At 36.7% G+C, this 19,944-nt stretch overlaps 1 protein-coding gene across 4 annotated transcripts in view; it reads left to right on the forward strand.

Moving 5' to 3' along the window:
* FASTKD1 (FAST kinase domains 1) overlaps nucleotides 1-19,944 on the forward strand; it is a 49,464-nt gene that overhangs the window by 28,963 nt on the left and 557 nt on the right. For 3 of the 4 annotated variants that reach the window (XM_058714756.1, XM_058714772.1, XM_058714782.1), the window contains 7 exons: nucleotides 3,817-4,303; nucleotides 5,349-5,463; nucleotides 7,856-7,984; nucleotides 8,776-8,907; nucleotides 9,270-9,383; nucleotides 17,814-17,952; nucleotides 18,601-18,715. In XM_058714756.1, the coding sequence (XP_058570739.1) occupies nucleotides 3,817-4,303; nucleotides 5,349-5,463; nucleotides 7,856-7,984; nucleotides 8,776-8,907; nucleotides 9,270-9,383; nucleotides 17,814-17,952; nucleotides 18,601-18,715 (1,231 nt within the window). Of the gene's footprint in view, nucleotides 1-3,816; nucleotides 4,304-5,348; nucleotides 5,464-7,855; nucleotides 7,985-8,775; nucleotides 8,908-9,269; nucleotides 9,384-14,504; nucleotides 14,755-17,813; nucleotides 17,953-18,600; nucleotides 18,716-19,944 lie in introns of those variants that run through there. The other variant, XM_058714764.1, reaches the window with a different exon arrangement.

Below are 19,944 nucleotides of genomic sequence, written 5' to 3' on the forward strand. Positions count from 1 at the left end.
AATCTTTTTCTCCTCCATTTTTCTATACTAGTTTGATTTAGTTTGATTTAGTTTGATTCCTGGAAGACCAGACATGGGATTCTATGCGATTAATCAAAAGACTGGCACGTAGTTCAAAATGATTTTTATTATAATAAAGGTATATGCTGTTAAGGTTAAGAAGGATTTGAACTAAAGAATAAGAGGTGGCACTTTATCAGGTGAAAATTTAGCTTAATAGGTATGTTAGTAGAAAGTTCACTCTTTTCTTGACGAAATAACTTCCTTCTTATCAAGGTATTAATATGCAGGATTATTGTTTCCTCACCCTCTTCACGTATAGCATGGACTTTTATTAGCCTCTGAATGAAGAATTTTATGTTCTAAATTATCATAAACTGACCCAGGGACATGGTTTATTTGGTCTGCACAATGTTTTTTAAAAAGTTAAATTATAGAATACTGTTTGCCTCTAGGTATGTTAACAGAAAAGTAAGAGCAGAAGTGGGATCATACAAGGGGATTCCACTTTACCTGTGATGTTTTATTTCCTTTATAGAATGACTTGAAGCAAATATGACAATGTTAAAATTTAGTAACTCTGAGTAGGGATGGCCCTTATATGTCTCTGTAATTTAAAATTTTATCCAAACCCTAATTGGGAGATGTTGTATGAAAATCATAGGTGCTCACTTTCCCCTATTTCAGTGCAAGCAATATTAAGTAGATGTTAGAAGGAACACAGTTTAATTGAACTATTCACATAGATGTTTATATAAATAGCTCCTGAAACCATTCAGAGAACACAGGGAATTGATTTACTAGAATAATGTTGGTTTTTGGTGGCTTTTTTTTTTTTTTTTTTTACTATATTGAAATGTAATGTACATTTCTCCTCATTACTCTGCTTCCCCTGTCTCCCAGATTAACTGCTACACTTAGTTCTAACTGCATGGATTAGTTTTGCCTATTTTGTGTCTGGCGTCTTTTGGCTCAATATTATGTTTATGAGATTTACCCATGTTTTTGTTGTATGGTATTCTCTTTGTAAGAATGTAACAAAAATATTTTTATTCATTCTATAGGCGGTGGATATTTTGTTTCCAGTTTTTGGCTATTATGAATAGTGCTGTTATGAATATCCTCATACATATCTTTTAGTAGATATATGTATGCACTTCTGTAGATATTTACCAAGGATTGTAATTGTTGGTTCATAGATTAAATATATGTTCATCCTCAGTAGATCCTGGTAAATGGTTTTCTAGAGTATCTGTACCAGTTTATATTCCCACCAGCAGAATGTGAGCATTCCTATTCCACGTCCCTGCCAACACTTGTATATTTTTATTTTCTAATTTTAGCCATACTGGTGGGTATGTGGTGATATTGTAAGTGAACACACATGCACGTGTAAGTTTTGGAATTTGAGGAACTATTTCCAGGAAAAACATCAAGTGGAGGTTGAAGAGATTGTATCTGTTGGGAGTTTACTTTTAGACAAGTATCACAAGGTTGGCAAATATTGAGAGTTCTATCTCCTAGGTCAATTCTGCAGACAGATAAAGTTTTTCCCTTTACATAAAAGGGTGTATTTATTTTTTGTGGCTCTAAGAATAAAATACTCATTTAGTACTAATTGAGTACCTACTTTGTGTCAGGCACTGGGCCAAACATTGTATAACAATTATTTTGGAAATTTTGGAAAATAGAAAAAAGTATAAAGAAGAAAATAAAAATCATTCCTAAACTCATTCATCCACTGACAACAGTTTGTGATATATATACATTTGTGATAATACTTACATATGTGTGTATAAAATTTTTTTTCCCTCCACTATAGATGCTGGAGAGGATGTGGAGAAACGGGAACCCTCTTGCACTGTTGGTGGGAATGCAAATTGGTGCAGCCGCTCTGGAAAACAGTGTGGAGGTTCCTCAGAAAATTAAAAATAGACCTACCCTATGACCCAGCAATAGCACTGCTAGGAATTTACCCAAGGGATACAGGAGTACTATTGCATAGGGGCACTTGTACCCCAATGTTTATAGCAGCACTCTCAACAATAGCCAAGTTATGGAAAGAGCCTAAATGTCCATGAACTGGTGAATGGATAAAGAAATTGTGGTTTATATACACAATGGAGTACTACATGGCAATGAGAAAGAACGAAATATGGCCCTTTGTAGCAACGTGGATGGAACTGGAGAGTGTGATGCTAAGTGAAATAAGCCATACAGAGAAAGACAGATACCATATGTTTTCACTCTTATGTGGATCCTGAGAAACTTAACAGAAACCCATGGGGGAGGGGAAGAAAAAAAAAAAAGAGGTTAGAGTGGGAGAGAGCCAAAGCATAAGAGACTCTTAAAAATTGAGAACAAACTGAGGGTTGATGGGGGGTGGGAGGGAGGGGAGGGTGGGTGATGGGTATTGAGGAGGGCACCTTTTGGGATGAACACTGGGTGTTGTATGGAAACCAATTTGACAATAAATTTCATATATTGAAAAAAAATTTTTTTGTCCCTCCTAGTTGAGATTAGTTTTGTATTTCCCCCCCCTTAACCTTACCCACTTAGCATTTTCTCACATCATTTAGAACTATTTGTAAATCTTTTTAATGACTGGATATTACCCATCATATGACTGTATCATAATTCACTTAAGTGTTCCCTCGTTGAATATTTAGTTTTTAAATTTTAGCCATGTAAAAATATGAATTAACATAACACAAATGTTTGCTAGCATCTTATTTATTTTTCTTTCATAATCCTATATATTTAAAAAATTAAAAAAATTTTTAATGTTTATTTATTATTGAGAGAGAGAGTGAGAGAGACAGAGAATGAATAGGGGAGGGGCAGAGAGAGGGAGACACATAATCCAAAGCAGGCTTCAGGCTCTGAGCTGTCAGCCCAGAGCCCGATGCAGGGCTCGAACCCATGAACTCTGAGATCATGACTCAAGCCGAAGTTGGATGCTTAACCAACTGAGCCACCCAGGAGCCCCAAAATAGGTTCACATTTGCCCACATTTTAGTTTATTTTCTTAGTCTAGTTTCCTAGACAGGAATTGACCATGTCAAATGATATTGTTGCTTTTTAGGTTTAAAATGCCTGTGTTGATGCACCCTTTCTAGCATTGACTATTATGATTATTTTAATGTGCTAATTTAATATTTTAAAAATTAGCTCAACAACTTTGTTTTAATTTAGATTTGATTTTTTCTTCTAGTACGTCTAAGCCAAAAGAGTCTTTAAAAGTTCTCAGTTTTTTATTTGCAATTTAACAATTGCTATGCTGGTGGCAAGACTCTTACTTTGGGGGTGAGACTGTTATCATGGGAATTTGGGGAAAAAGGAGTAGAAAATGGGGTCACTTGTATGTTCTGTGTTTTCTGTTTTTTTAAGGTTGGACTTCCTATATAGCAGAAGTGGGAAGGGAACTAGTGTTACCAAGTGATCACAGTATGGCAGGGCCTGTGCTAGGTCATACCAGCTCCTGACAGGTCAGACCAAACTTTGAGCCCCAAATCTGTCACGAGCAACAGCACTGGAAACATTGTTCTGACACTGATCTTTGGTTTGCTAGGGACTATGGTTTCATTTTTGCGTAAAATATTTGGGATGTGGCTTAGAAAATCTTAGGACTTCTCTTAGTAATCCTTTGTGGACCTGTCATCTTTGAATTTATCTAACCCTTCTTTAACTTGTATTTTAAACCTACCACATCTATTAATTATAATAATAATTATATATTCAGACTTTAAATATATTTCATTATTGTTGCTGATTTATTAATTTTGTTCTTTTCATTTTCTCCCCCTTCCTTTACAGTTATTTGAAAATTAGTGTTATACCTAGTGAGATTTCCATCCTGGTCTATGCCCTTTCCATTCTTCCATCTCCTTACCTAGATGAAGTGGAGATATCTCGAATTGAAGCAGTTTTACCACAATGTGACCTGACTGACCTGAATAGTTTCGCCACATCTGTTTTAAGATGGATTCATTATGATTGCACATATCTGGATAATACTACTGGGAAACAGCTGAAACTACTTCAAAAACTAGATCACTATGGTCTTCAGAGACTACAGAAATGCACCAATTTGAATCTGTTATGGGAAGAACTTAAATCTTTAAAAGGAGACTGGTTTGCTGAGTCACTTCTTGAAGAAACAGTTGCTACTTTACACCGTTTGATGGATGAAATTAATTACAAAAATGTGGCTGAGATTGCATCTTTTCTTTCTAGAACTAACTACCTCAGTACTTTGCTACTTGATAGGATAGCTTCGGTGGTCCTTCAGCAGACTGAAAAGGTGAAATTGAGTTTTATGTAGTTGTCAGTTTCTTAAAGAATAAGTGTTTATCGTAAGTACTTTGAGAACTTAATTGGAATTTGAAGTTTAAAAATTAAATTCTAGTGTCTGGTGCCACAGTTTGTTCTTCCTCTAAAGTTTCTTCCTCCAGCAGTATAGATCTGGGGAGATTAGCAGTCATCTTTTGGTTCACTACAATGTTTTTAGGATCTGTAGTCAACTTTCATTGTCTAGAAGGAAATACTTAATAGTAGTTGTATTAGGAAATGGAGTATGAATGATTTTTATTTTCTTTTTATTTTCTATAATCCTGTAATACTACTTTTACTAAGAACGACTCCATTCAAAAGCCCAAATGTGAAAAATGAGAAAAATATAAGCTGTACACTGACTTGTGTATTCCTAAATTGTCAGTGTGGTTTCTTACAGATTTGTTTCTGGAACTTACTTGTAAAATGTTGCTTTTTGGATTATGTGAGAAGAAGCTCACTTATTAAAATCTCTTGTATATATCAGATAAGGCTTTTTTACTTATGAGACAATATTTCTCCCTAATTAAAATAAAAATCTATTGTACCTGGCAGTCATTAAGTTTTGGATGAATGAGTGAATAATGAAATTAAAAAATGAATCAATGAAAGAAAAATAAATGCTAATGATTATAAACTAATTAGCTTCCTTAATTACATTATATGATGAGTCTCTATAATGCGCTGAAAGGATGGAAATTAGTGATGCTATTTCCTATTCATTTTAATGACTAATGAATCCTGGAATAGGTTTTACACCTAACAAAATTAATTTGCATTTTATCTGATTAATTTTTTCCACGTTGATACTAGAGTTACTAGAAACTAGTGGTAGGATTAAGTAGATTATAGCAGGGTGGAAAAATTAATAAGTAGTGCTGCATTTATCATTTTACTGTAGGCATGTTCATTTAACTCTCAGCATGTTAGAAAAAGATTTCTACCCAAAATAATAATTAGGTTAAAATTTTGTTTTACTGAAGTTTAAACTATAACATTTTGTTGTGTTTATACAGATCCACCCTTTTGCGATCCTTCCTATTATTCTTCCATTTAGCATCTTGAACTATGATCCACCTCAAAGTGATGAATTTTTTGGAATTTGCGTTCAACACCTTAATTCTTACTTAAGTAGGTATATTGTTTGGCAGTACATTGAGTAAGTAGGTTGGAGGATACCATTGCCATTGTGGTAAGAGATATCCTTCATTTAAGGAGTAACCATAACAGCCATGAGTTCTAGACCTAAAAAAAAGTTTGTACCCATTTTTGAAGCATTTTTATTATGAAAAAATGTCAAACTTGAAAAAATGGAAAGAATCAAAGAGCCCCTATATACTCAATGGGCAGATTCAGTAATTGCTAACATTTTATCATATTTGCTTTATTGTTTGTTTCTCTTGCTCTCTTACTTTTTGCAGAGCTATTTCACAGTAAGTTGTAAGTGTTGTTACCCTTTACCCCTAATTGCTTCAGCATATACCTCCTAAGAATAATGACCTCTTCACCACAATACTGTTATCACACCTAAGAAAATGAGTAGTTCCTAATATCTAATACACAGCCCATGGTTCCCCAAATACTCTTCAGAGTGGTTATTTTGGACCCAGGATCTAATTAAGGACCACCTATTGCATTAGGATGATACCTCTTTAGTCTCTTATAATCTAGATATTCTGTTTTTTTTTCCATTCTCTTGTCATTGACCGATACTATGATATGAGAACTATGTCTGATACTACTTTGTCTGCTAATAGATAAGTAAAATGGGTTGTTGTGATATGTATATATTTAGTCATGAATGGGCGTATGCCCGTGTGGAATTCATAATACACCCTTTTTTAGTAACAGAATTATGTGTAGAAAGAGGAGACCTGAATCTGAGACTTAGAATGTGCTCTCCCAGTTGTTCAGTCTTGTGTCAATCAGAAGGAAATGAAAGCATATCCTTTTTTTCTTTTTTTAAATAAAATGTTTAAGAGAAGAAAGGTTTAGAAATACAGCTTTGATTTTTTAAGACTTACTAAGAGAATATTTGGAAAATTCATGGGAGCTTTTATAAGTAAAATTTTAAATAATGGTATGATAATTTTCTTTATTTTGAATAAATATAATTTTGACAGGTTACTATTCACCTCATTTATGACTTGATTTTGATTTATTAAATAGACTCAGCAAAGAAATCCAGAAGAAAAGATTTAACATCTTTGTTGTCCTTTCTAAGAATATTGCTGTCAATAGGGACCCCTTCCTTCTCATCAGAAATGTCTCTTGGATGAGGCAAATCAGCTAAATAACCTTAGTCTTGTACTCTGGGACATGTGTCATGCTGTTGGGGGACAGGAAAGGGAGAACTGCTATATGAAATCTGAGCTTCACATGTGTCTACACTCAGCCTGGATATTTGAGATCCCTGCACAGCAGCACAGAATAGTAGTCTAGCCTCCACTTGCTGCTAACTGTGTGACTTTAGGCAAGTCATTTAACTTCTCTGTGCCTCTGTATACTTATTTACAAAGAGGAGGTAATAATTGTTCCTGCCGTATACTGAAGTGAGATTTCAGTGAGTTAATATATATGTAAAGTTGGGGGCGCCTGGGTGGCGCAGTCGGTTAAGCGTCCGACTTCAGCCAGGTCACGATCTCGCGGTCCGTGAGTTCGAGCCCCGCGTCGGGCTCTGGGCTGATGGCTCGGAGCCTGGAGCCTGTTTCCGATTCTGTGTCTCCCTCTCTCTCTGTCCCTCCCCCGTTCATGCTCTGTCTCTCTCTGTCCCCAAAAAATAAATAAAAAACGTTTAAAAAATATATATATATATGTAAAGTTGGAATGACACCTAACACATTCTCTTTTTTTTAAGTTTATTTATGTATTTTGAGAGAGAGAGAGAAAGAGAGTGCACACACCAGCAGAGGAGAGGCAGAGAGCAGGGCAGAGAAAAAGGGAGGAGCCTAATGTGAGGCTTGATCTTATGACTGCAAGATCATGACCTGAGCGGTTATCTAGAGTCAGTGGCTCAATCAACCCAGCCACCCAGGCACTGGGATACCTAACACATTCTGAACAATATTATATTGTTACCAATTTATGAAGACTAGGACCAGTTTTTACATACACCATTGACCTTTTGTTTTGAATTCTTTCTCTTTTCAAAGCAATTTAAAACACTTTTTATGGAAGTGAAATAATAATACAGGAACATTTACATATCCTTAGCATGTAGTATGAATTTATACAAATTGAATCACCCAAGGAATCCGATCCAGGTGAAGAAACAGAGTATTACCACAGTATCCTTCTCTCCTGTCCCCCTTTCCTACTCTATTCCCACCCAGATGTAAGCACTTCACCACTATCCTGTCTTATTTACAGTATAGATGAGTTTTGTCAAGGCTGTGTTTGTATTTAAAAAAGGCTGTGTTTGTATTATTTTTTAAAAACTTGGTTTGAACTGAATAAAGTGTGTACTTATGTATATGTGAAGTGGCTGTACATTATGAATTTTTTAATGGTAATTTTGTTTTAGGTGTACTGGATCCTCTCATGTTAGTGTTTCTTGGTTTCTCTTTGGCCACACTTGAATATTTTCCAGAAGATCTGCTGCAGGCTATTTTTAACATTAAATTCTTAGCCAAAATGGATTCTCAACTTGAACGTATGTATCTATATTTTATCAAATTATTACTTGTGCTTTTAGCCAGGTTTCAACTCTACCTCTACTGAAGCACTCGAATGTTAATATATGTCTTTCTGTTTATAAAAGTATTTCCTGCTTCTTGTAGAAAATTTGGAAAACATAGAAAAGTATAAAAACGAAAGTAAGAGATTACTCATCATCTTTTGCCAAGTGAAACTACCCCTTTAAATAATGTTTTGGAGTGTATCTTTTTTTTCTGTCTGTCTCCTGTTCTTGTGTGTGTGTTTATATATCTATCTGTATTTTAAAACAAAATTTGGATTATTTATATATCACTTTTGTATGTTGCCTATGGTCATTGAACTATATTTTGAACATTTCTGCATGCCATTAAGTATTTTTTGATGTCATGATTTTTTTAGTGTCTATATAATCTGCCATGATGTGAATGTGATAGCATTTGTTATCATGTAGGTTGTTTCCAATTCTTCATTATTATAAATACTGAGTGTTATATATGAATCACTGACCTCATCTTTGTTTCTTTAGGATTGGTTCCTAATGTGAAATATTAGGTCAATGAAAATTCTTTGGTTGTATTTTTAAAAATGTAGTTCTAATGTTTGTGAGTAGTGAAAATGACATAGGAGTTGTTCCTAATCAAACCATTGAATAATTAAAAAATATAAAGCATGTGTGTGCAAATGAGATGATTTTATAATATGAGACTAAAAGTACTAACAAATAATGGGAATAAATGAATGTGAAAAACCTGTTAAAATCCATTAATATTTTATTTTTGTTTTCAGTTTTATGTTCATCTTTAAGTATGAGGGTCCAATTACGTCTTATGGAGTTAAATAGAGCTGTCTGCTTGGAGTGCCCTGAGTATCAGATTCCATGGTTTCATGACCGCTTCTGCCAACAACAGTATAATAAAGGTTTGAGTTTTCTTTGGGTCAGACAGCAAAGTTTAATTCCAAAGTAAACTTTAGGTAGTACCTTGCTAAGCCTAACCATGACACCAGAGTTGCTGTGAGTGCCATGACCTATTTAGTAGAACCGTTTTGTAGGTGAGATTTGTGTTATAAGAATTTCTTAATATTTAGGACACTAATCCTCTTTTGGTAGAAAATACAGAACTTACATTGTTCTGAATTTAATATCATTGCATATGGTATTATACTGAAGCTCTTGTTGAAAATACTAATCTTTGTTTTTTGGTTTGCAGAATTGGGATGATTTTTATTAAAAAATGGATTAACCTGTTTTAAGTGAAGTAATTATTTTTATTTTCATAAAGATACTGGCAGCGTGAATGGAGCACAACAGCAGATTTATAAAATGTTAGCAGAGGTATTAGGAGGAGCCAATTATGTAAAAGCCTCAGTTCTTACACCTTATTACCATAAAATAGGTAAGTATTTGGCAGGTTACTAGGTACTTTCAGAAGACTAAACTAATTTTTTTTTATAAAAGTTTGTTTATTTATTTATTTATTTATTTATTTATTTATTTATTTATTTTTATCACTCTAAGACCACTTTTTTATTTTATAATTATTTTTTTAATATGAAATTAATTGTCAAATTGGTTTCCATACAACACCCAGTGTTCATCCCAACAGGTGCCCTCCTCAATGCCCATCACCCACCCTCCCCTCCCTCCCACCCCCCATCAACCCTCAGTTTGTTCTCAGTTTTTTTTTTTTATTTTTTAAAAAAATTTTTTTTTTCAACATTTTTTATTTATTTTTGGGACAGAGAGAGACAGAGCATGAACGGGGGAGGGGCAGAGAGAGAGGGAGACACAGAATCGGAAACAGGCTCCAGGCTCCGAGCCATCAGCCCAGAGCCTGACGCGGGGCTCGAACTCACGGACCGCGAGATCGTGACCTGGCTGAAGTCGGACGCTTAACCGACTGCGCCACCCAGGCGCCCCTGTTCTCAGTTTTTAAGAGTCTCTTATGGTTTGGCTGTCTCCCTCTCTAACCTTTTTTTTTTTTCCTTCCCCTCCCCCATGGTCTTCTGTTAAGTTTCTCAGGATCCACATAAGAGTGAAAACATATGGTATCTGTCTTTCTCTGTATGACTTATTTCACTTAGCATCACACTCCCGTTCCATCCACGTTGCTACAAAGGCCAGATTTCATTCTTTCTCATTGTCAAGTAGTATTCCATTGTATATATAAACCATAATTTCTTTATCCATTCATCAGTTGATGGACATTTAGGCTCTTTCCATAATTTGGCTATTGTTGAGAGTGCTGCTATAAACATTGGGGTACAAGTGCCCCTATGCATCAGCACTCCTGTATCCCTTGAGTAAATTCCTAGCAGTGCTGTTGCTGGGTCATAGGGTAGATCTATTTTTAAAAGTATTTTTTTTTAATTTATTTATTATTTATTTTTGAGAAACAGAGTATGAGCAGGGGAGGGGCAGAGAGAGAGGGAGAATCGCAAGCAGGCTGCATGCTATAGGCACAGAGCCCCACGCGGGGCTCGAACTCACAAGCTGTGAGATCATAAACCAAAATCAAGAGTTGGACGCTTAACCAACTGAGCCACCCAGGTGCCCCAGAAGACTGAACTAATTAAAGTAGAATTGTCTCATCAAATGGAGATTTCCAAACAGACTGAAATAGAAGAGTACAGTGATTTCTCAAGTTCCCATGGTCCAGCTTTGATAACCGTCAGCATTTTGCTGTTTTTCAAAAAAAATTTTTTACTTATATTTTACTAATTGTAAGTAAAACCCAGGGGCTCCTGGTTGGCTCAATCCATTAAGTGTCTGGCTTCGGCTGAGGTCATGATCTCACGGTCTGTGAGTTCGAGCCCCACATCAGGCTCTGTGCTGACAGCTCAGAGTGTGGACCCTGCTTTGGATTCTGTGTTTCCCCCTCTCTCTGCCCCTCCCCCACTCATGCTCTCTACCCCCCCCCAAAGTAAATAAACATTAAAAAATATTTTTAAAAAATTCTAAGTAAATCCCAGGCTCAGATTCACTGAACATTCCTAGATCTTCAAAAGTTCTTTTCCTCTCCACTAAGTACCCTGAAACAATTTCATTGTTTTAAGTTCATCATAAAAACTAAGTTGGATTATCAACCTGGATGAAGATTTCCATAGGTACGTATGATCAACTCTAACCTGGTTAACCTTGTTTCTCAGTGGTCTAGTTGTATAAGGCATTCTGATTTCATCATGGATGACATAAAGTTGGTTGGCCAGCTGATAAATTGGGTGGCAACATAAGATTTTTTTTTTTTTAATAGCTAAATTCAGGGCACCTGGGTGGCTCGGTTGGTTAGGTGTCTGACTCTTGATCTCCGCTCAGGTCATGATCTTTCAGTTCGTGAATTTGAGTCCCACATTGGGCTCTGCACTGATGGCATGGAGCCTGCTTGGGATTCTGTCTCTTCCTCTCTCTCTGCTCCTCACCTACTTGTGTGCTCTCTCTCTCTCTCTCTCTCAAAATAAATAAGTAAACTTTAAAAAATCGCTAAATTCAAATGTGGACTTAAAGGAAAAGATGAGGTTTTAAGAGGATTAACATAAACTTTATAAAATTTAGGATTAGAAAACTTCTGCATACATACAGGATGTTATATAAAGTATTAAAAGCTTGATATAAACTAATACTTAAATGGTTACCAAAAGTCAAATACTGTTTTAAACTATGTTATTAAGAATAACAAGAAAGTTAGTAGTCCCACTGTATTCTGGCCTTCAGACATATCTTAGTATTATATTCTTCTTTTGAGCGTTACATTTTGTGAGAGTGACAAATAGGGCCTGGAAACAAAGGATCTAGAAATCATGTCTTACAACTAGAGAGGACAGGAACTGCACAGATTCCAGTCCCTGAGCAAGTTCCTAAACCTCCGAACTTTATTAGTTTTTCATCTGTAAATGGGGATGATAATGCCCACTTAATAGGATTACCTGACATATTGCATGAAAAGCATTTAGCACTGTCCTTGGAACATAGTGAGTGCTCAATAAATTTTATTTAACAAAGAAGCTAGGAATGTTTAATCTGAAAACTGGAAGAGTTATGGTGGGCATAACATAATGTTTTAAGGATTGCTTTGTGAAAGAAGAAGTGGATATTTATCTCAAGAATAAAAATACGGGAAAAAAAGGAATATTTTACGTCAATGTAAGAGTTTTATGAAAGATTTGTCAAAAAATGAAATAATGGTCTGCCTTGTGAAGAAGAAATGTTTGGGCAGAAATGGGTGATCAGATGGTGTGTGTGTGTGTGTGTGTGTGTGTGTGTGTGTGTGTGTGTGTGTGATTTTTGTATTCAGCCGAAGGCTGAACCCAATAGTCATTAATACCCTCATCTTGTACTACAAAACACGTATTCTCAGTTGTTTGGTTTTATGTTAGTCAGGATTATATTTGGCTAAGAGTGTCAAAAATGCACAAATAATAGGAACTTAAAGTTATTTCCTTCTCCTGTATGTGTAACTGGCATCCAAGGCTGGGATGCCAGCTCCGTGAACATTAAAGTTCAGGATCCTTCTATTTTATTATAATTTATAACCTCAACATGTAGCTTCCTCTTTTTGGTCCAAAATGACTCCTTCTACTTTAGCCAACACATCTATAATCTGAGCAGAAGGGAGAGGGAAGGAAAGGGAAGGGTGTCCCTTAAGTACTGTTCCTTGAAGTTGCATATACTGTTTGGGGGGTGGTGCAGAGAGAGAGAGAGGGAGAGCATGAGCAGGAGAGGGACAGAGAGAAAGGGAGAGAGAGAATCCCAAGCAAGGTTCATACTGCCAACATGTGGAGTCTGACGCGGGACTCTAGCCCACAAACTGTGAGACCATACCTGAGCCGAAATCAAGAGTTGGACGCTTAGCCAACTGAACCACCCAGGCGCCTCTGCACATACCGCTTTTAATTATACCCCATGGCCACACTTGGCTATGCGTAAGTTAAGAAAATGTGGTTTTTATTCCGGGTTATCATGTACTCAGCTAATTCTATTATTAAAAATGAATGGAAGTATTAGGTATTGGGGGACGACCTACACCCTGTGACAGGGTTGTTTTAAAAGATTGACATAGATCTTCCTTGGCTTACCATGGGGTTATATCCCAGGAGACCCATTTTACATTGGAAATATTGAGAGTCAAAAATGCATTTAATACATGTAACATGCTGAGCATCACAGTTTAGCTTAGTTTACCTAAAATGTGCTCAGAACACTTACATTAGCCTACAGTTGGGCAAAAACATCTATCACAAAGCCTGTTTTACAGTAAGGTATTGAATATCTCATATAATTTATTGAATACTGTACTAAAAGTGAAAAACAGAATGGTTCTAACTGTGTCAGTTGTCAGTCCTCACTATTGCTGCCCAGCATCAAAAGAGATTATTGTAGTGCATGTTAGCCCACGCAGGATCCAAATTAAAAATCTGAAGTATAGTTTCTATTGAATGCTTATCACTTTTGTACCATTGTAAAGTTGAAAACTCACAGATTGGGGACTGTGTCTGCATACTCCTGTTAATCTGCACTGTTTAAAATATATGTGTATTTTGGGGCACCTGAGTGGCTCAGTCGGTTAAGCATCTAACTCTTGATTTTTCTTGATGGTTTGTGATATCGAGCCCTGCGTCGGGCTCTGCACTGACAGGAGCCTGCTTGGGATTCTCTCCCTGTCTCTCTATACCCTCCCTCCGCCCCCATTTTACTCCCTTTCTCCCTCTCTCTCAAAATAAATAACCATTACAAAAATTATATATTTCTATGTTTTAAAATATACTCCTGGGGCACCTGGGTGGCTCAGTCTGTTGAGCGGCCGACTTCGGCTTAGGTCATGATCTCAAGGTCCGTGAGTTTGAGCCCTGCGTCGGGCTCTGTGCTGACAGCTCGGAGCCTGGAGCCTGTTTCAGATTCTGTGTCTCCCTCTCTCTGACTCTCCCCCGTTCGTGCTCTGTCTCTCTCTGTCTCAAAAATAAATAAACATTAAAAAAATTAAAAAATATATATACTCCTGTAAAAATAATGCGCTAAAGGAAGGAAATGCACTAAAGTATGAATGTGAAAATGGTGGGTAACTCCATCTCATAATTTAAAATTATTGAGCACCAGCTTTGTGACAGGCACTGTGACTGGCTCTTCATTCCTGTTACTGCATTTTATTATTTTTGTTAATGTTTCTTTCTGATTAGAGTCACATCTATGTAAAACATTTGGAAAATACAGAAAAGAAAAAAGTAAAAAAAAATCATGTATTACAAATCATGCATAACATGTAATTAGTACTGAAACCAGGATTACTATATCCCATTGTATTTCCAACTCATGTTTGTACTTCCTGCTGTCAAGAGGCTTATTTTTATGTGAAAATGTATATAAATCATTAAAATAAGGTTTAACTGGTAATATTTGTGTATATGGATATGGCATAATTAAGACAGTATAATAGTATGATTAATAAGTGTGGATTGGAAGCATTGCTTAGGGTTTTAAAAACCCATATTAAAATTTTTTTTTTAATGTTTATTTATTTTTGAAGGAGAGAGAGACAAAGTGTGAGTGGGGGACAGGCAGAGAGAGAGGAGAAGCAGAACCCGAAGCAAGCTCCAGGCTCTGATCTGTCAGCACTGAGTTTGGCACGGGGCTTGAAGTCACCAGCCATGAGATCATGACCTGAGCTAAAGTCGGATGCCCAACCGACTGAGCCACCCCGGTGCCCCCCAAAAAGACACACATTTTTACGAGACCAGTGCTCTAACCCCTGAGCTACGGAGCCTCAAGACACACATTTTTAATTTTTTTTTTTTCAACGTTTTTTTATTTATTTTTGGGACAGAGAGAGACAGAGCATGAACGGGGGAGGGGCAGAGAGAGAGGGAGACACAGAATCGGAAACAGGCTCCAGGCTCCGAGCCATCAGCCCAGAGCCCGACGCGGGGCTCGAACTCACGGACCGCGAGATCGTGACCCGGCCGAAGTCGGACGCTTAACCGACTGCGCCACCCAGGCGCCCCAAGACACACATTTTTTAAAAAATTACAGGGGCGCCTGAGTGGCTCAGTCGGTTGAGCATCCGACTTCGGCTCAGGTCATGATCTCATAGTCTGTGAGTTCGAGCCCCGCGTCAGGCTCTGTGCTGACAGCTCAGAGCCTGGAGCCTGTTTTAGTCTGTGTCTCCCTCTCTCTCTGCCCCTCCCCCGTTCATGCTCTGTCTCTCCCTGTCTCAAAAATAAATAAAATGTTAAAAAAAAAATTACAAAAAAAAAATTACAAAATATATACTTAAAAAACCCAGAAAGTACAGATAACAAAAAAGAATTACCATGTTTAATCATTGTTTACTTTTACTGTGTGTTTTTCTGACTTGTTTAAAACAAAAAAGGGCTTATTCTATATAGTGGTTGTAGCTATGTTTACATATTGTAAATATTTTTCTGTGCCCATATATATTATTTTTAGTGACTTCATACATATTTCATTGAGTGAGTATGTGATGTTTATTTAATCCTTAGATTTTTTTGAGGATATTTTGTTGGTACACGCAGCTGTCAAACAATGCTGCAGTTTCATACAACAACAGCAATAGCAATTGATATAACTACATATTGTTTCTTACGTGTTAGATGCCATCTTCAATGCTTTATATATAATAAACTTCTTTATTATGCCCTTACTAGATACATAAATTCTTCTATTTCATATATTAGGAAATTGAGGCCCAGAGACATTATTGTGTGCCCAAGGTTATATAGTTGGCAAATGACTGAGCCAGTATTTGACCTAGGCATTCTAGCTCCAGAATTCGTTCCCTCAATGAGAGAACTATATTTCATGTTTGATACTTAGCTTGAAGTTGCTTCAGTGCCTCAGTTTCCCTTATGTATAAAAAGCAGATAACTAAACCTACTCTTCCCTCCTTTTCATTTGTTGTTTCTTTTTTCATTTCGGTCCTGTTTTGTTTTTCTTGGTTTAAATATTTTTACCATTGTTTTTATTACAAAAAAATTTCAAAACAAGTACAAAGATAGAATAGCATGATGAACCTCCACCCAGCATCAACAGTTATCAAAATTCACTTGATCCTTTTCAAGCAAATCAGACATACCATCTTAAAATGTATATCTAAAAAGATGCACAACCACAGTACCATCATGATCACCCCTATAGCCATTCATAATAATTTTTTAAATGTTTATTTTTGGGGAGCCTGGGTGGCTCAGTGGTTCCTGGGATCAAGCCCCCCAGGTCGAACTCTGTGCTGACAGCAAATGCCTGCCTGGGATTCTCCCTCTCCCTCTCTCTGCCTGTCCTCTGCTCATTTCCTCTCTCTCTCTCTCTCTCTCTCTCTCTCTCTCTCTCTCTCTCTCTAAGTAAGTAAACTTAAAAAAATACGTGTTTATTTTTGACAGAGTGTGTACGTGAGAGCTTGGGCGGGGCAGAGAGAGAGAACAGGATCCAAAGTAGGCTCTGTGCTGACAGCAGAGAGCCGGATCACAGGGCTGGAACTCAGGAACTGTGAGATCATGACCTGTCCAAACGAAGGTTGGACCATGACCAAATGAAGTTGGACGTTTAACCAATTGAGCCATCCAGGCGGCGCCCCAACAATTTCTTAATATCACATAGCTTGTCAATGTTCGAATGTCTCAATTGTCTTTTGTATGTTTTATTTTACTGTTTATTTTTTGAAATTGGAATCCAAACATTACATTTTTAAGTTCTACTTTTCTCTTTTCCCCTTACAATTTATTTATTGAAAAATTTTTTTTCACCATCTAGACTTTTCCAGTTGCAACCCTGTTGTATCATTCGACATGCTCCTGCATCCCTTGTTTTCCTGTAAGCCAGTCCTTAGGTCTAGGGGCTTGATTAGATTCAGGCTAGATTCCTGTCATTTATTTATTTTGCCCAGACTATTTCATAAGTGGTATGAACTTCTTAGTGCATCATATCAGAAGACACACTATGCTGGTTGTCTTATTTTTATTATATTAAAGATTCATCAGCTTATCCATTAGAAAGTTCTCCTATCAGTTTTTTACCTACAGATTTTATTAGCCATTAAAATTATTGTCTAAATCCATCATTCGTTGGGGTGGTAAAGTAGTGATATTCTGTATCATTTCTTCTGCATTAGCTGGATTTTGTCTAAAAAGAACTTACCCGTATCAACTATTTAGTTACTCATGTACAGTTCCTGCAGGAAAGACAGGATACATGTTTGAACCTTTCCTTCAGATGAGTGGGTTTAGCTTTCTCCAAATGTTACCAGGAGATTTAAGAGGATTAAAATAAAACTTAATGTGATTTGGCCTGTACCAGTGCTAAATATAACTCCGTACTAAATCTAGTTTAGTAAAACTTGTTGGTTGATTTTTATTGATTGATTTTCAAAAACAGGTGCCACTGGACCAGATCTTATAAAACAAGTTGGGTAATTAGGGAGGTACATCATTCTTTGTTTGTGTCTATAGATATGTATGTCTCTATATATGTATATACATGTTTAAAATACATCTTTAGGGTGCCTGAGTGGCTCAGTCGTTTAGGTGGCCAACTCTTGATTTCGTCTCAGGTCACGATCTTACAGTTTGTGAGTTTGAGCCCTGCATCAGGCTTTGCACTCACAGCGCGGAGCCTGCTTCGGATCCTCTGTCTCTCTCTCTCTCTGCCCTTTCCTCACTCACACTCGCTCTCTCTCTCTCTCTCTCTCTCCCCCCTCTCTCACTCTCTGTCTCTCTCTCAAAAATAAATGTTAAAAAAATTTTTAAGTAAATAAAATATATCTTTAAACCTATACCTGTAGGAATTTACTTAATTCATACTGTTGATTCCTGTACTTCCTTAGATTTTGAGTGTATCTTGGATAAAAGAAAAAAACCTCTTCCATATGGAAGCAATAATATAGCTTTGGGAAAACTACCAGAAATGCACTGGGAATCAAATACCCAAATAACTGGATCAACACTGCCACCAGGAGCTGAAAGGTATCTTATTTCTTAGTTTCAGATTTTGTTAATTAAACGTTAAATTTGGCATAACTTAATGAACTCTGTTAACAAGGATTAATTGTAGGAGTATCTGCTGCTCATATCATCTTTTCCTGTGTCTTTGCTTTTCATGTGTCTTCTGACTTACTGTCTGTCCTTTGCTGTCCAAAGCTCAGCAATCTAACTAAAGTGCTAACCCTCTGATTGTCCTCAGTGGAAGTAAATAGTATCTTCTTTGGAGCTCCCATACATCTCTACTTATCTCATAGCACTTAGCCACTTCCTACACTGCATTACAGTTACTTAATATGTATCACATGTTTTGTTAGACTATAAGCTGTATCTGTTTATGTTTGTGTCCCTCACAGTGCCTTCCATATGGTAGTTGCATAATAAATATATGTTGGACAAGGAAACAAATGAGAAAGCATGGAAATTTTTACTATAATATGGTATAAATTCTAATGAGTAGCCTTATTTGTCCCTAGTTACCAATTTAAGTAGAATAATAACTTAGCATACTCATATATTCATTTGGTTTTTGTTAATTTATGAAGATGTAACTTTGTTCCTGAAACACTTATAATTACTTAGTTTTTCATTTTGATTTCAGAAGTAAATATATATATTTTTAATCTTGTGTAGGATTGCTTTGGAATTTTTGGATTCAAGAGCTTTTTGTAGAAACATCCCTCATTTAAAGGGGAAATCTGCTATGAAAAAACGACATTTGGAAATTTTGGGGTATCGTGTAATTCAGGTATGAAATACTGATGTAATTCTGCCCCTAAAGAACTCAGAAAACTAGGTGTACATGTGTTTTCTTTTTTAAAAATTGGAGTATAATTAACATACATTTTTATATTCATTTCAGGTATACAACATGATTCAACAATTCTATACATTACTCAGTGCTCACCACAATTAAGTGTAGTGATCATCTGTCCTCAAACATTTTGCAGTCTTCCAGACTAAATTCCCTATGCTCTACTTTTCATCTCCGTAATTTATTTATTTTGCAAATAGAAGTTTGTACCTCTTAATCCCCTTTATCTATTTCACCCTTCCCCTCCACCCATCTCCTCTCTGACAGGTGGTTACCTGTTTGTTCTCTGTATTTAAGAATCCGGTGTTTCGGACTCTTGGGTGGCTCAATTAGTTAAGCGTCGGACTCTTAATTTGGCTCAGGTCATGATCTTACGGTCGTGAGACAAAGCCCTGTGTTGGGCTCTGAGCTGTCAGCAGAGATTTTCTCTCTCCCTCTGCCCCTCCCTCACTTGCATGCAGGCACACGCATGTGCTCACTCTCTCTACCTCTCTCTCTCTCTCTCTCAAAAAAAAAAAAGAGTCCGGTTTTTTGGTCTCTTTTTTTGTTTGTTCATTTGTTTTGTTTCTTAATCACACATGAATGAAGTCATATGGTATTTGTCTTTCTCTGTCTGACTTATTTAACTTAGCATTATACTCTCTAGGTCCATCCAGTATGTGTTCCCTTTTAATGTGACAGTTCTAGAATTACCTTTTTTTAATATTAAAAAAACAGTTATATTAAAATATCTCCAAAACAGACATTCTCCATGTTTTTTGAATAGGAAATAAAAATCATTTATTTTATTATCTGTAGAAGACCTGTTGGTTTTTATATTTATTTATCTTACAAGAGAGAGAGGCACTGTGGAGATGGTAGAGATACAAGAGAAAAAGGCTAGTGTGTGTATGTAGCAAAGGTACACAGGAAAAAACGTCCACTTTTGGTATTGTAGGAACAGGAAGGTGAAAGTAGCCGTGAGGCAGAAGGAGGTATCTGGGTTTTATCTGGGAGAAGGACCCACCTGGCTTCTAAAAATGGTTTATGCTTGGGGCGCCTGGGTGGCGCAGTCGGTTAAGCGTCCGACTTCAGCCAGGTCACGATCTCGCGGTCCGTGAGTTCGAGCCCCGCGTCAGGCTCTGGGCTGATGGCTCGGAGCCTGGAGCCTGTTTCCGATTCTG

This window comes from Neofelis nebulosa, chromosome 2, assembly GCF_028018385.1.
Source record: "Neofelis nebulosa isolate mNeoNeb1 chromosome 2, mNeoNeb1.pri, whole genome shotgun sequence".
Taxonomy (NCBI): domain Eukaryota; kingdom Metazoa; phylum Chordata; class Mammalia; order Carnivora; family Felidae; genus Neofelis; species Neofelis nebulosa.